At 38.9% G+C, this 26,243-nt stretch overlaps 1 protein-coding gene across 1 annotated transcript; it reads right to left on the minus strand.

The window, feature by feature from the left end:
- Positions 1-2,732: 2,732 nt before the first annotated feature.
- LOC107803918 (pentatricopeptide repeat-containing protein At1g80270, mitochondrial-like) lies at positions 2,733-8,253 on the minus strand. The gene is made up of 3 exons (XM_016627708.2): positions 8,092-8,253; positions 6,101-6,692; positions 2,733-4,151 (listed from the first exon to the last, which is right to left on the minus strand). Exons 1-3 carry the CDS (start codon positions 8,124-8,126, stop codon positions 2,904-2,906), a joined length of 1,875 nt encoding a protein of 624 aa, XP_016483194.1. The 5' UTR covers positions 8,127-8,253; the 3' UTR covers positions 2,733-2,903.
- Between the last annotated feature and the right edge of the window lie 17,990 nt (positions 8,254-26,243).

Below are 26,243 nucleotides of genomic sequence, written 5' to 3' on the forward strand. Positions count from 1 at the left end.
ATATAATAATAAATTAAACCCTAAAATAATAAATTATTTCTAAAAGTAATAAAGAAAATTAACTAGTTTAAATAATTATACACCTCTATTAGTGCATAATCAATTTTAGTTACAATGTAGTTCACTTTAATTACAATATAGTTCAAAATTGCATAAAATGATATTAGGCATGCAATAAATTAAAAAATAAAAGACTAATAAGGTAGAACACTAACCTTAAAACAGAATGGTAGGCGGCAGGCGGCGGCAATAGGAGTGGAACGCGGAGGAGGTGGGGCTAGGCAAGGTGGGCTGGGGGAGGTGGGGTTTCGATTTTGGGGGCGGGGGACTTGATTTTGGGTGGGATTTGGGTAAATAGGTGTGAGAAAGAGAGATGGAAGAGAGAAAGAAGAGAGAGATGGAAAAGATGAAAATGGGAAAGGAAACCCGTCTGTAGGTCAAATTAACAAAATTACCGACCGAATTCGGTCAGAAATTTCGGTTGGTAATAATAAAATATTTTGACCGTTTGACCTCAATATTATCCAATAATATTGAGTTGTATCCAAATATATTAAATTGTATCCAATTATGTTAAGTTGTATTAATATATAATTTTATTCAATTATAGTAAGTTTTAATCGATTATAATTGAATATAGTATAGTATAGTGTATGTGTGTGTGTGTATATATATATATATATATATATCAATTAAGTATTAAATATTTTTTATATAAAACCGACCGGCTTCGGTCGATAATTTTATTAAATTTATATTTTAACTATTTTTTCGACCGAACTCGGTCGGAAATATTTAATTATAACTTATTCCGGTTGGTAAATTAAATATATATAATTTTTGTTATATTTAAAACAAATTGCCTTGGGTGAGAAATCATAATTTCAAATTTTAATAAAAAATTATTTTTTAATACAAGTATAACCAGGTCTTGGACAAATATTGGCCAATTTCCGATCGGAATCGGTCCGATTTTTTTTATTTTTTTTTGCTATGGGGCCACTATTTCCGTTGTCAGGAATATTTTTGTTGACTTTTGCGACCAATTTACTTAATTTCCGACCGATTTCGGTCGATTTATTTATTTATTTATTTATTTTATGCTTTGGACGAAATATACTAGTTTTCTAGTAGTGGAATAAGGCAGTCGTCATTAGTTTTCATATGAAAAAATTCTGACAGTGTACTTTAAATTTCTGAAAAGGTCCATCCGGTATAATTTGCTATAATATTTTTAGGCTACAAGTGCTAATATCAATTGTTGGTTAATGACTGCTAATTATTCTTTAGAGTTATACATAGGTGTCAATTTCCCTAAATGATTGCATAGTTCATAAATCAGCATGTTGATGTTTGTGAAACGGGATGATTTGGTCAAGCCTCGTGAACTTCAAACTAAGGGGAAAAACAACTTTCTTCTTCTTTTTTTTTGGTTGTGAACAAGGAAAAAAAATTAACCTAATTAAGGTACGTTTGGTTGGTGAATAAGTTATCATTGATAGTGATGATATTATAATACTAGAACTAACACCAGGGAAAATATTCAGTGCATATACTTTTTTGGTAGATGTTTGGTTTTGGACTAAAACTGAGATATACGGGGTATAGTATAAAATATATATTTAGTTTAAACTAGATAATTGGGATAGATTTTCAATTTTAATTTTAATCTTCACTTTCTTAAAGGACTTCGGGAGAAGAGTTTCGGAGAAGGGTAAATGTGTTATTTTGGTATTAAATCCTGAGGTTACGATACCACATGAAGCGTGGGATAAAAATAGTACTCAATTTGTCTTACATTGCAGCTAATCCCTAATTTAATTCGGGACTATATTATCCTTCGATCCAATCGACACCTAAGAGAACTAGAGATAATGCCTAGTCTAGGGTGTTTGGCTATATTTGTCTACGTTGCAGTTTAAGGAAATGCGAAAAGATCTGAAAAGTGAGTGCACTAATAAAGAGTTGAATTTTTCTTCATCCAACTCAATCTTTGGCTTCAAAGATTTCAATTTCAATGTTAATTTTCTTTCTTTTTTTCATTAAATATGTATTTAAGAAACAAAAAGTCAACAATCAGAGGAATCCCCACATGTCAAAAGATAAAAGGAAAAGAAGGTGGATGTCATTGGTATGATCACTAGATATGGATTTTCTTTCTTTGAACGTAACTTGATCATAATCTAAAACAAGTTTGCAAGAGAACACTTGGAATTTCAATTTTATAAAAATTATGAAAATAGCAACATGTACATGTTTTTTTTTTTTCCTTTTTTTGTATAGGGTAGAGGAGGAAAATAATGTAAACATGTGTGCTAGTGCTCGTACAACGGTAGAACCTACTAATTTGTAAGAACATCTAAAGAGGTTATACAAACCGCTTTGTGTTCAAATTAAGCAATAGCCATAAAAGGTAGTATATCTTTCTTCCATTTTTATCGTTTAATTTTGGGAAGAAAAAAATACTTTCATTATTATCCGTTGCTAATAAATAATAGTTGGCTTCTTGGTTGAGAGGTTCCTATTTTTGTTCTGGTTTTTCTTGTTGGTTTATAACAGGATTCCAACTTGCACATGAGATTTATGGACATTATCTAATAGTAAGAAGTCTAAAAAAAATCCTTTTTATATACATTCGAACCATTGTTGGTCATATTGCTCTTTATCGAGAAATCAAAGAAGATAGCTATCTAGGCTCAACCATCTGACACCTTAAATACACCACCAATTGATTTTTCACAAAGATTCCTTCGGCAGTAGGTAATAGATGGCCACTTTTAATACAAAATTATTTAAAAACAAAATGTAGTAAAAAAACAAGAATAGGAACACGAAAACCTAGTGAAGCTGATATCTCAAAAGTGTTGAGCCTACAACTGATATCTCAAGATAGGGTACATACATCAATCCAACAAATCAGACACAGCAGTCTTCTTGAATGCATCAACCTGAGCCAACATGTTTGCCAATCCTTTGTTTGGGAATATACTATCCGCTTTCATTCTCTCAGCAATTCCATAACAAGGAGCTTTGGCATTTATATAGGCCCGAATAAGGCATTGGTACTGGGAAATTCGGGAAACATATCCTGCTTGTCTCATTCTGTGAAACATTTTCTCAGTATTATGAACATCACCTCTCTTTGCATATTGTTCCATAATAACCAAATAAGAGTTAATCATTGGCCTCAAGCGGTTCGAATCTGCAGCTTTATGCAATATCGAATCTGCTTTTTCCACTTCTCCTGCTTCAACATAAAGTCTGACTAAGGCATCCCAAGTCAATGGCCCAATTCGGCAACCACTGTCAGACATACGCTTCACAAGGTCCTTTCCTTTCGACAGCATCTTATGACTTGCATAAATTCTCAATAAAACTGAATAATGCTTCGATGAGAGTGTTGTCCATTTTGCTGCCATCTTATCAAAGACTGCTTCCGCCTCCTTAATATTATGCAGTTTTCCCCAAGCTTCGACAGCAGCCACACATTCATCTAGCCGAGGATTAGACTCACAAACTTGCCAGATTCTACCAACTTCGTCAGCCCTTCCAAGAGCTGCATAAAGAGGAAGCAAACTACGACATGCCCAGCGATTTTCCTTTATATCTCCTCCTTCCATCTCTTTTAGGACATTCTCCGCCTTTTCGTTGAGACCACCTGAGATATAATGCTTTGCCAAGATGCTCTTTATGTTGATATCAGGTTCTATCCCTTCAGCCTTCATGGTTTCAACAATTTGCTCCATTCCGGATATGTCATTGCATTGCCCCTTAGCATCTATCAATGTTTTGTAAGTAAAAAGGGTCGGCTTCACATTTTCCTTCTCCATTAGTAAGAGAACATCGGCAATCTTCTTTTTATCAGTCTTCTTATATAAAAGGAGCAACTGATTGCAAGCAAAGCATGTTAATGGGAGTTCAAGGTCCTTCATTTTGTTAAAAATCTGCTCAGATTTCTTCAGATTACTTTCAGCGACGCAATTAGCCAATAAAGTGCGATAAATAACTTCACCTCTGAAAGACTTTGGTATCATCCCAATATAATCTTCTGCCTTTTGTAGACCACGGACTTTAGCAATTAAATCAACACGAGAAGCGTAGTCTCTATCAGTAAAAGTGAGATTCTTTTTTGACTCCAACCACTCAGAGAGCTGCCAAAAGCAAGAATTACTATACTTGAATAAAAGCAAGATGATGACAATAGAAATCGACAAAACCAAGAAGGGCGTAGGTGAGGTGAGTTTGGACAGGATTGTAGTCTAAAATGCAAGACATCAAATGTCCAATCTCAGCCTTCCACTATAATGACGTGATAGATGAAGATGTAGCACACACGATTAAAATGAGATGGCTAAAATGGAAGATGTAGCAGACATAATTAAAATGAGATGGCTGAAATGGAAAAGTGTTATAGGAGTGCTAGAAATATGAAAACACCTAATACGTGAAAGGCTATTTGTATAGAATGATAGCGAGAAAATTAATACTCCATTTCAAAAAGATTGGCATAGTTCGGAGTACGAGGGTCAAAGTACTTAACTTTGCCTATGAATTTGGACATAGATTCTTCAAGGTTTTGAAAATAAAATTTATATTTTCGGAAACTACATAAAAAGTATTATAAGTAATAAAAATTCATAATTCAAAATATTTATAAAATATTTAAGAAAAACATGGCCAAAGAACAACCTCGTAGACTTCCCAAATAGTAATAGTGCCAATTTTTTGAAACAGAGGGAGTATTAAATTGGAGTGTATATTGGGCCTTAAGGACTCAATATATTCACAAAACTGGAATCATATAAATGAAGTGTAAAGATGGATTTGCAATGATACAAGATTGAAAAATAAAAATGATTACACCAGACAAAGGGTGCCGATAACACACATATACCATAAAATGAGAGAAGATTATTTGAGATGGTTTGGTCATATCCTACACAAACCTCCAAATGCACCATTTTGTAGGTGCACTACTATGGTGACTGAAGGTGGTAAAAGAGGACCCAAAATCACATGGAAGAAAGTTGTTCAAGAAAACCTACAATCTCTTACAATAAATGCAAACTTAACTGAGAATGTGACACAGTTGAAGCTTAGTTGTTACTATTATAACAGCGAGATTTACAGAACCTTTAGTTTTAGAAAACCCCTAATTAGACTGTTAAGAAGATGGACTGCGCCAAATTCAACCAAAAACGCTAGCTCAAGACATGAGGATTATTCAATACCATATAAGGAGACAACAAATCAGTCACTCAACCAATGTGGAACACTCTAACCCCTCTACATGCCCAGGTCTGGACATTTGGAACGTGGATAACAAGTGGAGCCAAAAATTGGAAAACACAACAGGCATAGGTCTAGCTCTAATAATACCATGTTAAAGAAATAGACATTAGATCTAACTCAACTTCAAAAGCTAGCTCAAGAGGTTTGTTCAAAGCTATATAAAAAGACAACAACTCACTCCCTCGACCAAAGTGAGGCGCTCTAACAAACACATTACTTTCTAGTATGGAACGAATGAACCAAGATAGACCTGAATATATAAAAGATTCATATCACAACCCCAAATAATATGGGATTGGCATACAGTTCATAGATTGATTGATATGCTATTTTCCATTTTCGCCATGTTAAGAGCCAAGTCAATCTCAAAATAGGTTTCGACTTTCCATAATGAGGACACAATAAACATAAAAACATATATCACGAGGGAATGAGATTTCAGGAAAAAAAAACCTTTCCGTCTTTGCTAAGAGTAATTAGAGAAGTTTTGATCATAATGTATTACCGAAGTTTTTCTTGTAGTTTCTCAAACTAGAGAGTAAATGCTTGTGGTAAATCCTAGATTATTGGAAAAAGTGATTTCCTGGTGTTCAAGCTTCATTATTTCATAAATCTCTAATGATTGCTGAGTTTACATGGTATAAACTGAAATCTATAAATGCAATGACCATGCAACTAATGTAAACAAACAATGATCATTTTTTATGAAAAGAAACACAATTAGCATTTCAAGACCCCAATGGTAAAACCTGTAAATGCATCAAAATAAAAACAAGATGTTTGATCTAATATAAAAGACAAAGATTACCTGCAGTGCCCTCCCATACATACGCCTTTTACGAAGATTAAGCATCGCTGCTGCTACTTCTGCCCGTGTCACGTCATTTCCTTCTTCAACCCATTTATCCATAATTTTATGAACAGATACAGCTGGTGCAGCCACAATAGCATTGTATAATGCTGAAGAAACTCTTTTTCTTGGAGACTTTCGTTTGCTAACATCAGTCTCAGTATCAGACAGCTCTAACTCTCGAGGTGCTTCCACATCTTCACCATCAACATCATCTTCGGAGAGCTCATGCTCAGAGACTGACTCGACGTCTTTGTTGGCTTCTTGTATTGCTTCAGTAGAAGATTCAAGCTCTGAAAACCCATCATCTGAATCACTATCTTCCTCTCCGCTGCTCTTTGTGCCAGTTAGTGAAGAGAAACTTCGGTTTTCCATGAATAATCTGAGAAAACCATGAGTTGTTCCTTGGAATCCTCTAAATGCAAGAGGTCTATCTGAAATTACATCTGAAGCCTTTGTAAACCCATCACTATATCCTTTCAAACACTGACTTGATATTTCTGAAGTGGCATAGCAAATTCGAGAGTGCCCGCCGGTGAACACTTGTTTCCTGGAGCAGATAATCAAATTTCATCAATTTAAGTACCCATAATTTATGCTAGAAAAAGCTCAATCCTTCCCTCCCTCTCTCCCTAAGGAATTGACACACATAGTTATGTTAAAAAAATAGCGAAGATGAATAAATTTTGAAAGTAACAATCCTAGCACTCCCTACTCTATATCACTTGCCTTAACCAACATGACAGCGTTCTTGTAAATTTCTAATACTCAAAGTTATCACCAAAACACTACCCTTATATTCTATTTTCAACTGGTGTGGCTATCATATGTCGTTTACATTATATCCAAACAAGCTTTGAAAAATGCTCCAGAAATGATATCTCAATGCAAAATTTTACTTTCTTCTGTAGCAAAAGTAACCTCTACAGTAGTCTATACACAGTTTTGCGGGAGACATGTTTCTCGAAGATCCAGTAACAAGACCGTAGAAGTGCAGAAGAACTCCCCTTTATGTTTCTTAACTGGATTATGATTTTTTTTATAACTGTGGTGTCCGTGCCACGTTGCGCGCACCTCAACTAATTCCGGGGATACCCGTCGCCTCCCACCAACAACAGGTACTAGGTAATCCTATCCACCAAGGCTTGGATAGATGGAAGAAATCACCTAGTATTTTTTGCCTCCACTAGGACTTGAACCTGAGACCTCATGGTTCTCACCCACTTCATTGACCACTAGGCCACACACTTGGATGCTAACTAACTGGATTATGATATTAACAAAGAATAATCGACAAACCTTTCCTACCCAAAACAGCAGTAGTTTTCTATTCAGAAACCCCTACAGGTAAACACAATATGAACCATATTTGATTCACCAAACAACTCAGAATGGATAAAAAAACAGCAAAATTGGATGTGTTTAGTATGAAGGAAAATGTCCTTGAAAAATATTTTCAGTATAAAATTTTTAACTTAGGAAAATCAATTTTATCATTCTTTCATAAGATTAAGCAGTAAATGGTAATTGCACAATTAGCAGTAGAGGGTACAAGGGTAATGTTTTGGTAGTACTTTTTTAGTATTGAAGGTCGAAAGTAGGGAATAAGAGTTGGGATATATGCAATAAGGGACATGAAGGAAGTCATATTTGGCCCATGTTAAACACACCAGACGGAAAATTCTTGTCTCCAATTGTACAAGATCAAGGGCTGGTATGGAAATGGTGCAAGAACCTTTTTCAAGGGAGATTGGTTAGTTGGTTCTCCATTTCCTTCAACACTACACATACTACAGAATCAGCATTTCTTGAATGAACCTAACTTCACAAAGCAAAATGAGTCATAAAAAACAAAAATTTAAAACAAACAGACACAAAATGCATCAAAAAAAAAAACAATCAACAGAGAACTGTAAGAACAGAAATTCAGAGCTCAGAGATGGAATTACTTGAAGGAAGGAGAGGCTCGACGAATTGCCCACATGTTTGATTGGTTTCGCAAAGGGTAAATGTGAGCGTGGGTATGAGTTAAGAGTCCGAAAATGGAAGAAACCAAAGAATCCTTAAACCCTAAAAACCCTCTCTTTTGAGTATGCGTTTTAGATATTGTTTTATTAGCCTTAAGATGGGGGAAACTAGCAAATAAAGAAAACTAGGGGCTAAATTTGTTACATATCTTTGTAAATCATTTTTTTTAAGCTAGTATTCCAAATTTGAACTGTGGAACAAAGGTTTTGCTCGTCTGTATGAGGAGCTAAGGAACAAAGGTGGGGAGAAGAAGTTATTCCGACTCGCTAAGGCGAGAGAGAGGACAACTCGGGATCTGGACCAAGTGAGGTGCATAAAAGATGATGACGGCAAAGTTTTGATGGGAGATGACCAGATTAAGAGGAGGTGGCAGACCTACTTTCATAAACTTCTAAGTGAAGAAGGGGATCAGGATATTATACTTGGGGAATCGAGGAATGCCGACAGTCACCATGAAGTAAGTAATTGTAGGGACATTGAGATCGATGAAGTCATGGAGGCAATGCGTAAGATGAGAAGGGGCAGAGCTACCGGGCCAGACGAGATTCCGGTTGAACTGTGGAGGTGTGTGGGTCAAGCAGGCTTGGAATGGCTTACTGCATTGTTTAGTGTTATATTCAAGACTAATAGAATGCCTGAAGAGTGGAGGTGGAGTACAATGGTCCCGTTGTATAAGAACAAAGGTGATGTCCAGAGCTGTAACAACTATAGGAGCATCAAATTACTAAGTCATACCATGAAAGTTTGGGAGAGAGTGGTAGAAATGAGAGTGCGAAGGACGGTGTCTATTTCAGACAACCAGTTCGGGTTCATGCCGGGACGATCTACCACAGAAGCTATCCACCTTATTAGGAGGATGGTGGAACAGTACAGAGATAAGAAGAATGATCTCCACATGGTGTTTATTGATCTGGAGAAAGCGTACGATAAGGTTCCTAGGAAGGTCTTATGGAGCTGCTTAGAGGATAAAGGGGTCCCGAGTAACTATATTAGGGTGATTAAAGACATGTATGATGGAGCTAAGACTCGGGTTAGGACAGTAGGAGGCGACTCTGAACACTTTCCAGTTATTACGGGATTGCACCAAGGGTCTGCGCTCAGCCCATTCCTATTTGCCCTAGTGATGGATGCACTGACTCATCATATTCAAGGGGAGGTTCCATGGTGCATGCTATTTGCTGATGACATTATTCTAATTGACGAGACAAGAGGCGGCGTCAACGAGAGGCTAGAGATTTGGAGACATGCTCTTGAGTCTAAAGGTTTCAAGTTGAGTAGGACGAAGACGGAATACCTCGAGTGCAAATTTGGAGTTGAGCCGACGGAAGCGGGAGTTGAAGTGAGGCTTGACTCTCAAGTCATTCCCAAGAAAGATAGTTTCAAGTACCTTGGATCGGTTATTCAGGGGATCGGGGAGATTGACGAGGATGTCACACACCGTATAGGGGTGGGGTGGATGAAGTGGAGGTTAGCGTCGGGAGTTTTGTGTGACAAGAAAGTGCCACCGTTACTAAAAGGTAAGTTTTATAGAGCAGTAGTTAGGCCTGCCATGTTGTATGGAACTGAATGTTGGCCGGTAAAGAACTCACACACCCAGAAGATGAAAGTAGCAGAGATGAGGATGTTGAGGTGGATATGCGGGCATACAAGGATGGATAAGATTAGGAATGCAGATATTCGAGAGAAGGTGGGTGTGGCCCCCATGGAGGACAAGATGCGGGAAGTAAGACTCAGATGGTTTGGGCACATTCAGAGGAGGAGCACTGATGCACCGGTGAGGAGGTGTGAGCGACTGGCTGTAGTGGGCACGCGGAGAGGTAGAGGGAGACCTAAGAAGTATTGGAGAGAGGTGATCAGACAGGACATGACGCGACTTGGGATTACGGAGGACATGGCCCTTGATAGGGAATTATGGAGGTCGAACATTAAGGTTGTAGGTTAGGGGAGAGGGTGAATATTTCTACAGCACAACTGAGAGAGACTATCTAGTTAGGAGTTAGACTAGGAATGTCAGTGGTCGTCTATTGATGCAGGGCTTTACCTTCTAGTTGTACTATACCAGCCATCTAATTCGTATTTCGTATTTCGTATCCTGTATTTCATATTTCGTATCTCTTATATATTGTTGTTATTTTATTACGCATTTTTATGGTACTAATATATTATCTCCTATTGCTTTTTTTGAGCCGAGGGTCTCCTGGAAACAGCCTCTCTACCCTTCGGGGTAGGGGTAAGGTCTGCGTACATATTACCCTCCCCAGACCCCACTTGTGGGATTATACTGGGTCGTTGTTGTTGTTGTTGTTGTATTCCAAATTTGTTAACCTGACTAATCCAGATTATCACAGTGTAGGGCCTACTGTCTACTCAATTTTTTTTTCTGAAAAGGACACTTAGAACCCCATTTAATGATTTAATGACAAAAATACTCTCTTTTTCAAAAAATGACAAAATATGCTCCTTTGCATACTTTATTACTTTGATGCCCCTACCTTCTTATGTCCAAGCTTCACCACCCACCTTGTTTCTTTGTTTCCTTTCCTTTTTGTTTACTAGTTTTTTGTCACGTATATTGCACGTCAATTCCTATTTATTCAATACACACGATTTTGGAAAATCATATCAATATTATCTAAACATGGTATTCTTATGCATATATAGGTGCATATATCGACTATCTAAATGAAGAACAAAAAGACATACACCAAATCAACCAACAAAGATAGTTTTATGAATAAAAATAAGACTTTGAAGAACATCTCAACTATCCGAAAAGAAAAGGAATTGGCATGCTCTTTAATTACAAAAGAAAAACAAACAATGAACAAATGAAATGAAAAAATAAACATAAACCCATGAATCAAACATATAGAGTTTTAATCTGTTAAAAAAAGTATTATATTATTCACATCAAACAACAGAAAATACGTTCAATTTAAAAAGTAACCCAAAAACGTTAAATAGAATGCTTAAAAAAAGAAATAAACACTACACTTTCTTGTGGTTTAAGAACTGCATGGAGGGATGAAGAAAATGAATTTATTTGAGGGGTAAATAGGTGTCATTTTACAAAAAACATTATCAGTGTGAATCAATATGTTTTGACCGCATCTCCTTAATAATTCTCTTTTCTCTTATGACCTGGTAAAACAACAATAATCATGTTGATTTAATTCCATATGATGGTAAAGAAAATAACAACTAAGCATATAAAAAAAAATAGTATCAACTTTTATCAGTGAAATAGTTAACCCATAATTTAAATCTATCCGCTTAAATAGAAATAACTTTTCTAGCACGATCTCAATTTTTTCTCCATATGATGTTGTGATGACACCTAGTCTTAGGAAATAGGTAAGCCTAACATTCGCTGAAATAATAACCATGTTTAACTAACGACTGACTAATACGAATTAGAAGTCTCCATACAAAACTTACAATCCCAAAATCGGTAGTACAAGTTATAAGCTCTACCGAGTTTGTTAGAAAAACTTCTACATACAACTGTTTCAAAATAGAGATAAAACTGTGCAAGTACAATATCATAAGGTGGCTCTGAAGCCTGCGAATGCAGCAACAAGTAAATGCCCGCCTTGTCTCGCCGCACGCGCATAGAAATGTTCCTGCCCTGTCTCGACACATGCGCAAACACACAAATATAGCCCTCCTTGTCACGTCGCATGTGCAATATCAATAAAAGTCATAGCACGGCAGAAACCACGTGCAAACACCCAAACAAATTCTCCCAACAAAATCACGTGCCAAAAACATAATAACATAATAGAATGACCTTTACAACATGTGCCCATATTCCACAACATTTCCTCTAAACAGTGTCAATACCACCACCGCGCATAGCCCTCGGCTCAACAAACTGAGCACAACAACAACAACAATAACACGAGAATACGGCAAGTAAATCAACTCAAGAGCTTTGAAACAAAAAGGAGCGATAGAACGAGCTCACAAAGAATAAACACAATAGAAAATATTAGTCTCAATAAGAATAGCTCAATAAGGGAGAAATAATATGTAACAAATGATTCCACAAAAGTACAATTCGACAACAAGGGAGATAATATGAGTCAATAGTTCCAAATAAGGATAAGTCAACTATGAGAACGGATAACTAAACTTCATTTAGGGTTGAGTAATTACGAAAGAGATACAACAAATTCAATTAAGGATAAGCAACTTACGAAAAGGACAATGATAAACTCAATTAAGGATAGACAATTACAGAAGCTATAATAATAATTTCAATTACGGATAGCAATTAGGAAAGGATAGCATGGCAATCAAAAAGGCAACACTTCAGTTGAGGTACACAAGAGTCAAATAGGCAATAAGAGTAACATGAAGCAATTAATTCCAATTAAGACACGTATATGTGAAACTAGTAAATGGGGAACTTAACATAACCAAACAACTTCATATCTGATGAACATAAGAACCTAAGAGCTCTAGATGGTCAACTTTCCACAAACAAGCCCGAGCACGTACTTGTCACCTCGCGTACACGGACTTCACATGGCACAATTAGCACCAAAGACTCATATCTTAAGGGGTAGTTCCCTCACACAAAGTTAGACAAGATACTTACCTCAAATAAGATATGCCGATACTCTAAAATGGTCCTCTCAAGTGAAATAACCTCTGAATGGCTTAAATCTAGCCAAAATAACTTCAATCCAAAAACAAAAGTCATAGAAAATAATTCCGGATAATAAAGCTTCGATCTTTAACAAAAACAAAAAAGTCAACTCCCGGGCCCATACCTCGGAACCCGATAAAATTTATAAAATCCGAACACCTATTCCGATACGATTTTAATAATACCAAAATTATCAAATTCCGATAACAATTCGTCCCTCAAATCATCATTTTACGTTTTGAAAGATTTCTTCAAAAATTCCCATTTTTTCACTTTGATTCTCACCATTTTGATGTTAAAACTCAAATAAATCATGAAAACAAGGACACTTACCCAACGATTTTAGATGAAATTCCTCTCTCAAAATCGCCCACTCTCCGACCTAGGGTTCAAAAATATCACAAAATGAAGCAAAAACCCGAATTACATAGCTAAAAATACGTTGCAGATGTCGCATTTGCGAACCCTCACAAAAGCAAAGAACCCTTCGCAATTGCAAACAAGAACAGGGTTGGAAAATATTGCAATTGCGACAAAATGTACGCAATTGTGAACTAGACATTGCAATTGCGATAAAAATGTTTGCAACTGCGACTACACTAGAAACCATCAGTCTCCCCGGTACGGAAATAAGCATAACTCTCTCATACAATGTACAAATTTGACAATTCTTTTTGCTATGGCTCCGTAATTATGATACGGATCTAATGCTTCAATAACTATTGAATTTAGAGCTCATTTGCTTAATGTAGAACCATTTATGCTTGAAGAAACAATGCTGAAGCATCAAAAACAATTGCAACACAACCTAAACCTATCAAAAACTCACCCAAGCCACTCGGGACCTCGTCCGACTATACCAACAAGTTTCGTAACACAATACGGACCTACTCGAGGCCTCAAATCACATCAAATATTGCTGAAATTATGAATCACATCTCAAATCAAACTTAATGAATTTATGAACTTCCAACTTCTACAACTCGCGCCGAATCATATCAAATCAACCTGAAATGACGTCAAATTTTGTATGCAAGTCCCAAATGAAGGAACTGATCTAATCCAACTCTCGAAATTGCATTCTGACCCCGATATCACCAAAGTCAACTCTCGGTCAAACCTCTCAACCTTCTAAACCTTCAACTTTCCAATTTTTACCGAAATGCGTCAATTTTACCCTATGGACCTCCAATCCTAAATCCGGACGCATGCCTAGGTCCAAAATCACTATACGAAGCCGTTGGAATCATTAAAATGCTATTTTGGAGTCATCTACACAAAAATCAAAACTCTGATCAACTCTTATCGCTTAAGCTTCAAAAACAAGAATCCTTCTTGATTGACTCCGAATCATATGAAAACCGAACTCTACCACACACGCAAGTCATAATACATAATACGGAGCTGCTTGAGACCTTATGCCGCCGAACAAGATGCTAATTCTCAAAACGACCGGCCAGGTCGTTACATCCTCCCCCGTTTAAACAAACATTCGTTCTGGAATGTGCCAAGAATCGTCCAGAAGTCATCAAATCACTGAATGTATTCATCCTAAACCCCTATCCACATAGGCCCGGCAACACCAGCTCAACTTAATATTATCCTTTTCACCCACACTGATAACCTTAGAACTAGTTTCTCACAATCCGATCATTCCCAAAAGACCCGGTTCCCACATCAACACATGGTACCAACCTCAACCAGTTGCAAGAACTTATGCCTATACCCACAAAGTATAACCACACATCGTAACACATCACACACATGCCCTAAACAACATCTCTAATCACAATAGCTGCCCGTAATCAAATTCGATACTGGCAATTAGCCTAATATCCGTTAGAACCTTGTTTCAACTTCCACAACATTGACAACGATGCAAGAAATGTGAAGACCTCATAACGATTCACCCGAATCAACAAGTCACATCTAACGCCACCTAGGCATACACCTCGTAAGCTAAAACCTAGTAAGCAAAATACGAATATGACTGAACATGCAAGGAAACACATGAAGGAACTTTCAAGAAAGCCTGATAAGCACAACTCCCTATCAGTACCATACAACGATTCAATTCCACAAGGAAGAATCAAAACATATGAACAAATCGCAAGGATCTCATCCTGATATAACTCCACCATGGCATGCAGCCCGGTTCAAATCCTTAAATCACATGAAATTGTGAGGGTCTCACCCTCAACTCTGAATTACAAGTAGAGTATACATCGTACCAACCAAAACCTTCCACTAATTCAATTCTGCCAACAAAATCAAAAACACATATTGAACTCCCACACTAGTAGAACATCTAAGCCACGAGTCGTAACCCATCACCTAAAAATCACATCAAAACTACCGAAATAGGGAACAAAAAGTCACTCATAGTCTCATAGTTCTTAATAATGCATAAAAACAAAATGATAAACACGGGCTACCACTATAGAATATCCCAACAGGGGTAAGCACATAAGAAGAGTACTAAATCATGAAACTCACCCACATGTGAAGCAAAATGGGAGGACTCACCCTGATAAGTAGAACCGAAAGAAAATACGAATGATGCTCCTCTATAACAAATCGAAACCATACCTGCACGACACCATCTGATGTAGCAGCCTCAAATCTACTATAGCAAACACATCAACGGGATGGGCCTCCCCGTCTTGGGCGCCCTCTACTCGCCTGACATGTACCCCAAGCTGGCGACGCAGGGGCATCAACAGTTAAAACCGAACTCATAGCCTGAATACCCCACTATGACACATCCGTCCGGAGTTTGGGATAATCTCTCACCATGTGGCTGGCATCCCTACACTCAAAGCAACCCCTCTGCTGACGTGACTATGGAACTTGTGTGGTACGGGTACTTTGAGACCCATGGGCACCTAGAACACCATGCGAAGCCTGAAGTGCAAACTGAATTTGCTGACCCACAAAACCTCTACCATGCAGTACCCTACCTCTAAAATAAGGACCAGTAGATCTCTTCGGTCTGTGAGGCCTCCTAACCTCCCTGTCCTCTCTCTCTTGACCTCGTCTGTCCTCTCTCTCCTAGCCCCCTGTCCTCTCTTTCCTAGCCTCGCCTGTCCTATCTCTGCTAGTCCTACATGTCCTTTAGTCGGCGAGCCATCTCTACCACCTACTGAAATGGGACATCAGACTCCAACTCCTGAGCCATGCTGAATCGAATATCATGTTTGAGCCCCTTAATGAACCTACAGACTCACTCTCTAACTACAGCCACCAAAGCAAGTGCATGTTTGGACAAATCACTGAATCTAACAGCATACTCTGACACTGACATAGTGCCCTGGTGTAGCTGCTCAAACTCCACGTGCCATGCATCCCGAATGGTCTAAGGGACAAATCTCTCAGGAACATCTCTGAAAACTGAGCCCATGAAACTGAAGTTGCATGTCACGACCCTAAAATCGACCCGGTCGTGATGACGCCTATCGTGAAACTAGGCTAGTCGACATAATTCCCGAATTAACCATTTCTCAATAAAAGTCATTTTTAAGAGTTTAATTAATCAAATATCTCATAATGTAAGTCTAAATGAACAATACGGAATAAATACACAAGCCCGACATCGGGGTATCACAAGTCACGAGCATCTACTAAGGTCTGAAAATATACTAAAAACAATCTAAGGGATACAAGAGGGAGAAGAGCAGGGTTGTGAACATCGGACAGCTACCTTGCTAACTCTAATGACTCTGCCATTGAGCAATCAACACCCGCTACCGGGTTCAGAAATACCTGAATCTGCACACAAGCTGCAAAGAGTAATGTGAGTACTCCAACTCAGTAAGTAATAAAAGTAAATGAAAGCTGAGCAGTAAGAAAACACGTAAACCACGTCAAAATGCTACAACAAATGCAGGACATTTCCAACACAGTACAGAAATCATTTACTTTGTAAAAATCATGCTTAGTTTCGGTAAAACCTTTTAAAACAATTTTCAATAGTTTCAAACGAGTGATAAAACAGTGACTAAACATGATAGAAATGTAAACAGCCCTTCGCGCAAAATATCAACAGAACCAGCCCCTCGGGCTACCTCACAATCACTCGTAATCAGCCCTTCGGGCATAACATAAATCAAGAACTGCCCCTCGGGCGAGACATGGATCAAGAACAGCCCCTCAGGCAATAAAACAACATGAAACAGAAAACCCTCGGGCTACATCATATCACTCACACTGGGTACCCGCACTCACTGGGGTGTACATACTTCGGGAGGGGCCCCTTACGACCCACGCGCAATAACAAGCCATCTTGTGGAATAATCAAATATGCTCTCAGCCTCATATCAAGCCACCTCGTGGCGTAACAAATCAGGCCCTCGACCTCATAATCATAAATCAGTACCACACTGCTGTTGCGGCATGCAGCCCGATCCCATAATATCCTCACAACACAGGCCCTCGGCCTCACTTAGTCTGAAATCTCTCAAGACACTCGGGCAACAATAAAACATGATGCTCAGCCCAAAATATCATTTGAAAATATTAAAATGGAGTAAATATGGCTGAGCTATGAAAATAGTAGAATACAGCATGACTGAGTACAAATATAAAGTGAAAATAGTGAGGAATAGTAGTAAAAATCCCCTAAGGGTCCAAAACAGTTGACACGAGGCCCAAATATGGCATTCAGCCCAAAACATGATAATGCTTTCCAAAACACAATGATATCAAACAAGTTTTGATCAAATACGTGACTTAACAGTCATACAGGACAGACTAAGTCACAATCCCCAACGGTGCACGACCCAACGCTCGTCATCTAACGTGTGCGTCACCTCAAAGTAGCATAACGATGTTAAATCCAGGGTTTCATACCCTTAGGACAACATTTACAATCATTACTTACCTCAAACCGGTCCAAACTCTAGCCCTCGATGCCTTTGCCTCTCGAATCGGCCTCCAAATGCTCCAAATCTAACCAAAATCAGTGTATTATCATCAATATACGCTAAAGGAACAAAGCCCAAGCAAAAATAATCAAATTTACTCAAGAATCCCGAAATTGCTCAAACCCGGCCCCAGGCCCACATCTTGGAATCCGACCAAAGTCTCAAAATCCAACAACCCGTTCAATTACGAGACTATCCATACTAGTTTCACTCAATTCCGACTTCGAATCGGCTTTCAAATCCCAAAAATTTATTTTATGAAGTTCCACAATTTTTCCCAAAATGTCATTCCAAATCTATACTCAAATGATGAATCTAATGTTATAATAATGTATGTTAGCCAAATTGAGTTAGAATCACTTACCCCGATGGTTTTCTTGAAAACCCCTCGAAAAATCGCCGAAGCCCGAACTCTCTAGGTCAAAATATGAAATAAAACCCCAAATCTCGTATTTATAGTGCACCTTTCGGATCCACATCACCGCTTACCGCAGTTCATCACCGCTGACCGCGGTAAATCCACTACTATATCGGAAAATGTTGACCGCAGTGACATACTTTAGTATTTTGGCCATAACTTTCTCTAAAAATGTCCAAATTGTGATTTCTTTAGCTTTCTAAAAAACTAGACACGAAGGGCTACAACTTTTATTATTAAATCATCCAAAATTCCTTGTAAATCAAAAGATATAGGCTTCCGAAGTCAGACTAGTAAACCTGCGAATTCTTCCTCACCACGGACCGCGGACTATTTTCCGCCCCAACGGTAAAACCACCACCCCCCGCGGTAAAACTTCCGCCCCAGTTGTAAATTTAAGCACCAAAACTATTGCTTGAGTCCTGGTAATGCCCGGACTCGCTCAAAACTCACCGAAGAACACCTGAGGCCCTCGGGACCTCAACCCAAACATACCAACACCTCCCATAATATCATTAAAACTTAGTCGAGCTTTCGAATCACTCAAAACAACACCAAAATACCAAATCAACTTCGGATTCAAGCTTAAGAAATTAGGAACTTTCAAATTCCACAAACTATGCCGAAAACTATCAATTCAACTCCGAATGACCTGAAATGTTGCACACACGTCACAAATGACACTATGAACCTACTCCAATTCCCAGAATTCCATTCCGACCCCGATATCAAAATCTCCACTACCAACCGGAAAGCGCCAAAATTCCAATTTCGCCAATTCAAGCCTAAATCTACCATGGGCCTCCAAATTATGTTCCGAACATGCTCCTAAGTCCTAAATCACCCAACGGAGCTAATCCCATCATAAAAATTCAAATCCGAGATCAAATACTAAAAAGTCAAAACTTGGTCAAATCTTTCAAATTTAAAGCTTCAAGCTGAGAATCATTCTTCCATACCTGTTCCAATTAACCTGAAAACCAAAACCGACGATTTTCATAAGTCATAATACATCATACGGGGCTAGCCATGCCTGAGAACTAGCGAGTGAAATGCAAATGCTAAAAATGACCGGTCGAGTCGTTACATCCTCCCCCACTTAAACATACGTTCATCCTCGAACGTGCCCAGAATTGTTCCAAAACCCATCAAATTGCTGTGTAACCTTTCCATGCACATATCCGGGGGTGATCCCACGTTACTCTATCTCATATAGGTCCGATACCACAATGTAACTGAAATTTCACAATCCAACCTAGCCCATAAACCTTAGAACCACATTTCTATTTCTGAAATCATCCACAAGATCAGATACTCACATCTATACTCTGAATAATCCCGAACAAGCTGTAACAAGCCATTCCGATAACCTCAGATGCAATTACATGATATACCACATAGCTCAAACTCTCATAGTGATAACTTCTGATCATAGCAGTTGCTCAGAACAATCGAATATCGATAATAAACCTCTTATCAAATAAAGCCTCATTCCAACACTTCCGTATACTGCCAATGATAAATGAAACACGTAGAAAGTCATAACCATTCCTCAGATCAACCATTCGTGAAGCCACTTCTCCTTTGGCAAGGACCATAGCAAATTTCTAAGCCGGACATCGATATTATCCTTCCAACACTCCGAAACCGAATCCATTTTTATTCATTCTAGATCCCAACAATCTCATCTAATCCAGCACAACTACTATGGTGACATGGCATATCAGCACAATATAAAGCCACAACTCATGCAATCCGCACACCAATAAGCAACAATCCAAACATACTCAAATCATGAAAAATGACTCAAATGAGAGAGTTGTACCGTAATCTCACCAATACCACCGCACACAATGCTAAGAACTCGACACACATCATAGAACTAGAACACACGAATCTAACCCGCAGGATCATACCTTCACATAGCTTCGTTCCAATGCGCGACCTCATCCAAACACTGATCAACATGAAACACCTCAAGTCACTATGCTCAAATCGACAACCACACACAATTTGATGTCTAGAACCAAAATCAAATCATCATAACCATGGCGAAGCAATTGACATAACATTACACCAACCTGAAAGGACACAACCGATACGCCATCCACCGAGCAATACCCAATACTCTTCCCGCTCGAATTCCACTGAGAGGCCTTAATAAAACCGCACCACATGTGCCTATAACCAACAAATCCTAATGCCTCGCAACATGAAAAGGTAACTCATAGATCTCCCCAGATCACTAATATGCTCAATAACAATCGAATCAACACATCCCTCAACAATACAACTTGGAGTTACCCAAGCCAACTTGAGTTAGAACACACATCCATATTGGTCTACCAATGAACCCCTTATCAAGGAGTTCCTGAAGCTGCTCCTTTAATTCCTCTGGTGCCATACGATATGGTTCCTGGCACCAAATCAATACCGAAATCAACAACTCTATCCGGTAACATGCCCGACAGCAGGAAACACATTCGAAAAATCCCTTACCACCAAAACTGAGTCAATGGTAAAAGTCTCTGCACTGACATCCATCACGAAGGCCAAATAAGAAAGACAACCCTTCCTAGCCATCCGCTGGGTCTTCAAAAATGACACCACCCTACTGAAACATAATCCGTTGAACCTCGCCACTCAATCCGTGGCATTCTTGACATAGCCAATGTCGCCATCCTAGCGCAACAACCCAGAATAACACGACACGAAAACAACCAATCTATGCCCAATATCACACCAAAATCTAGCATACTAAGCAACAAGGATCCACTCGGGTCTCCAAACCTTCAATAGTTACCACACCAGACCGATATACGCGGTCCACAACCTAACCTGTTTATGAGAACTCCCAGTCTCCAAATTCATACAGCACGCGAATCACCATATTCGATCCTAACTCCACCGTCCGAATATATAACACACCTCTAATACCCAATCATCCCACGAGAGGTACTCCTATAATTCTTCTGTGCCACCAAGCAAACTCGAATATCAGTAGTCGATCCAACAAAAGAGTGCCGCAATACTAATGAAGTACCCTCAACTTAAACACATCTCCCTTTCTAAAATATATACCTTCATCAAGCCACACCAATCAGGGATCTCATTTATCTAGTCATCTGAAACTGTCTATGCTACCTAAGAATTTGTGACCTTCATTTCAAAACTGAACCGTGACCTTACACATGCAATTCTCAATTCTACACAACATACCGCATATATCATACCATCCTAGGATAAACATGAGAACTTCATATCCCTTCCGAGCCACAAGCAACTACGTACTCAACTAGCCAAGAACTTTCCATTGATCCCATCTAGAAGAAAATCAGTATACATCCCATGCTCCTCATGCTCGTAGAAAATATACATCTCTAACCGTGGTAGAAACCATCAAGAACTCTCCGAATTCCATTTGCACAAAACTAAACCGTCAGGACTGAATCCTTCTAACTCAACCAAGCTACACAGGCCACTAAAACCCAAGAGCATTGCCACGAAACACCTGTAGAAACTCATTACCTCGTAAGCACCCAAAGAAGTAATGATATCCTTACCATGCCGATCTGGCCTACTACCAAGCTATTCCATCTATCCATGTTCCTTTTGATTTACCTTCAACTTGATACTTCTTCTCGCTATAAAACCACAATCCTCGACCTAGACTCACCATACGAGACCCAAGCATAAAGCCACACCGTCGCTGACTACTCCCTCAAATATCCCTAAAAGCACCGCCTTCAAAATACTTTCCCTGAAGAGACTTCCTACAAATCTAAAGCCTTTACTTTCACATTCCTATTATTGATGTGTAGAATCCATAATGATATAGAAATACCACGAGTCTTGACAACTTCCAATGCAAACCTCAGTTTCTAGCCAAATATACAACCTGAAAATCTCCAATGATTACATGTAAAATCTTGAACCCATTAGAACCATTCTCGAGAGTCATCCACTCTACTCAAACCGCAATTAGACCGATCAAATGAACCGGATGACCTGTGCTCTATTAGCACTCCAACACCGCAGAATGTAACCTCACCTTAATATAACCAAGCAAATTCCTGTTCTATGCACCGTACATCCTTTACCAATAACAACTTAAGTCATTCTGTGATTCTCATATGCCCATAAAGCATAACATAACCTTTATTAAAATTTCCTTTACTCGAGCCATCCTCGATCTCAACCTCCGTAACACATAACTGATTCACCAGTACGCCTCAAACTGGAACCAATATAGCACATAACTGTGCAATCAACTAACCAATAGCAGACTCTCCCACTTGACTCAAAGCCATAAATCAAAACACATAATAACTTATAATGCATATACTCTATTACTGCCATAATACTATAGTGACATTAAACTCAATCGTGCAACGCAGACCATCTAGTACTTCAAATCTTCTGCAAATCTCGCATTCACCCTCATAATAGTCAAGCCCACTCTATAAGTGATCCAATTTCAAATTGCAACACATATATTTCACTGGTAAAAGAGATCTTCCAACAAACAACATAAGGATCACACAAACTTTAGAATACTCCGTAGGAGATAACACACCTACTTCGGCTCAAACTAATATCTCTTTATACCCTTCCATCATCATAAATATTACGCAGTCACTTAATCTTCCTGAGTCTGAACTCATATCACAACATGAAATCTACTTCACTTCCCACCTAGGCAACATGAAAAGATCCTTGAACACACCCATAACTCGAGGCTATACATCAAATCACGATGGAAATCAAGAACCAGATAGTTCTTGCTACCCCAAGCAGACCCTTCTCGTCTCATTCAATTCATATGAACACATCTCGCAGTCACATCACACTCATTATGTAACTATCCAGTCATCACTTCCCTTAATAGGGACACTATCAAACATATAAATCCAGAAACATGTGCTCGCGCAATCAACAGCCCAGGGCTGCTACAAGCAAGGACCGGCCTCAAGTCCTCTAGACTAGCGCAACATTAACACACATAGATCACATCTCGCCCCTCGATCAGGGAATCACAAGCCATCGATGCACAACCAATACCGAGCGCTCACGCGCGCATACGAACTCGTAAAAAGAATTCAAAGAGTTACATTTCAAACTGAATCAAGGATGCACGATAAGAATTCAAGAATGTGAAGTTTTTCCTAACGGTTCTACAACCTCTCGAGGATAAGTGCAGACGTCTCCGTACCGATCCGCGAGACTCTACTAAACCTTCTGATGACTCATGAGACCTATGTAATCTAGACTCTGATACCAACTTGTCACGACCCTAAAACCGACCCGGTCGTGATGGCACCTATCATGAAACTAGGCCAGTCGACACAATCCCCGAATTAACCATTTCTCAATAAAAGTCATTTTTAAGACTTTAATTAATAAAATATCTCATAATGTAAGTCTAAATGAACAATATGGAATAAATACACAAGCCCGACATCGGGGTGTCACAAGTCACGAGCATCTACTAAGGTCTGAAAATATACTAAAAATAATCTAAGGGATACTAGAGGGAGAAGAGCAGGGCTGCGAACGTCGGGCAACTACCTTGCTAACTCCAATGACTCTGCCATTGAGCAATCAACACCCGCTACTAGGTTCAGAAATACCTAAATCTACACACAAGGTGTAGGGAGTATTGTGAGTACTCCAACTCAGTAAGTAATAAAAATAAATGAAAGCTGAGCAGTAAGAAAACACATAAACCACATCAAAACGCTATAACAAATGCAGGACATTTCCAACACAGTACAGAAATCATTTACTTTGTAAAAATCATGCTTAATTTCGGTAAAACCTTTTAAAACAATTTTTAATAATTTCAAACGAGTGATAAAACAGTGAGTAAACATGATAGAAACGTAAATAGCCCCTCGGCAAAACATGTACCATAAACTGCCCCTCGGGCATAATATCAACAGAACCGGCTCCTCGGGCTACCACACAATCACTCGTAATCAGCACCTCGGGCATAATATAAATCAAGAATTGCCACTCGGGCAAGACATGGATCAAGAACAACCCCTCGAGCAACAATATGAAACAACAACAGCCCCTCAGGCTACATCATATCACTCACACTGGGTACCCATGCTTACTGGGGTGTACAGACTCTGGGAGGAGCCCCTTACGACTCAAGCACAATAACAAGCCATCTCGTGGCATAATCAAACAGGCTCTCAGCCTCATATCAAGCCACCTCACGGCGTAACAAATCAAGCCCTCAGCCTCATAATCATAAATCAGTGCCACACTGTTGCGATGTGCAGCCCGATCCCATAATATCCTCACAACACAGGCCCTCAGGCTCACTCAGTCAGAAATCTCTCAAGCCACTCGGGCAACAGTAAAACATGATGCTCAGCCCAAAATATCATTTAAAATATCAAAACTAAGTAAATATGGCTGAGCTATGAAAATAGTAGAATATAGAATGACTGAGTACAAATATGAAGTCAAAATAGTGATGAATAGTAGTAAAAATCCCCTTAAGGGTCCAAAAAAATTGGCACGAGGCCCAAATATGGCATTCAGCCCAAAACATGATAATACTTTTCAAAACACAATGATATCAAATAGTTTTCAATCAAATACGCGACTTAGCAGTCATACGGGATGGACTAAGTCATAATCCCCCAACGGTGCACGACCCCACGCTCGTCATCTAGCGTGTGCGTCACCTCAAAGTAGCATAACGATGTGAAATCCGGGGTTTCATACCCTCAGGACAACATTTACAATCATTACTTACCTCAAACCGGTCCAAACTCTAGCCTGCGATGCCTTTGCCTCTCGAATCAGCCTCCAAATGCTCCAAATCTAACAAAAATCAGTATATTATCATCAATATATGCTAAAGGAACAAAGCACTGTCGAAAATAATCAAATTAACTCAAGAATCCCAAAATTGCTCAAACCCGGCCCCCGGCCCCACGTCTCAGAATCTGACCAAAGTCTCAAAATCGAACAACCCATTCAATTATGAGAATATCCATACTAGTTTCACTCAATTCCGACTTCGAATCGGCTTTCAAATACCAAAAATTCATTTTATGAAGTTCCACAATTTTCCCCAAATTTTCATCCCAAATCTCTACTCAAATGATGAATCCAACGTTGTAATCATGTATTTTAGCCAAAATTGAGTTGGAATCACTTACCCTGATGGTTTTCTTGAAAATCTCTCGAAAAATCGCCGACACCCGAGCTCTCTAAGTCAAAATATGAAATAAAACCCCAAATCTCGTATTTATAGTTCACCTTTCGAATCCCCATCACCGCTGACCACGGTAAAACCACCGCTGACCGCGGTAAATCCACTGCTACATCGGAAAATGTTGACCACAGTGACATACTTTAGTATTTTATCCATAACATTCTCTAAAAATGTCCAAATTGTGATTTCTTTAGCTTTCTGAAAACTAGACACGAAGGGCTACAACTTTTATTTTTGAATCATCTCAAAAACTCCTTGTAGATCAAAAGATATGGGCTTCCGAAATTATACCAGTGAACCTGCAGATTCTTCCTCACCGCGGACCGCGGACCATTTTCCGCCCCAGTGGTAAAACCACCGCCCCCAGCGGTAAAACTTCCGCCCCAGCTATAAATTTAAGCACCAGAACCAATGCTTGAGTCCCGGTAATGCCCAGACTCGCTCAAAACTCACCTGAAACACACCCAAGGCCCTCAGGACCTCAACCCAAACATATCAAAACCTCCCATAACATCATTAAAACTTATTCGAGCATTCGAATCACTCAAAACAACACCAAAATACCAACCTCCCATAACATCATTAAAACTTATTCGAGCATTCGAATCACTCAAAACAACACCAAAATACCAAATCAACTTAGGATTCAAGTTTAAGAACTTAGGAACTTTCAAATTCTACAAACGATGCCGAAATCTATCAATTCAACTCCGAATGACCTAAAATTTTGCACACACATCACAAATGACACCACGGACCTACTCCAATTTTCGGAATTCCATTCCGACCCCGATATCATAATTTCTACTACCAATCGGAAAGCGCCAAAATTCCAATTTCGC

The sequence above is a fragment of the Nicotiana tabacum genome, chromosome 5 (assembly GCF_000715075.1).
Source record: "Nicotiana tabacum cultivar K326 chromosome 5, ASM71507v2, whole genome shotgun sequence".
Classification (NCBI taxonomy): domain Eukaryota; kingdom Viridiplantae; phylum Streptophyta; class Magnoliopsida; order Solanales; family Solanaceae; genus Nicotiana; species Nicotiana tabacum.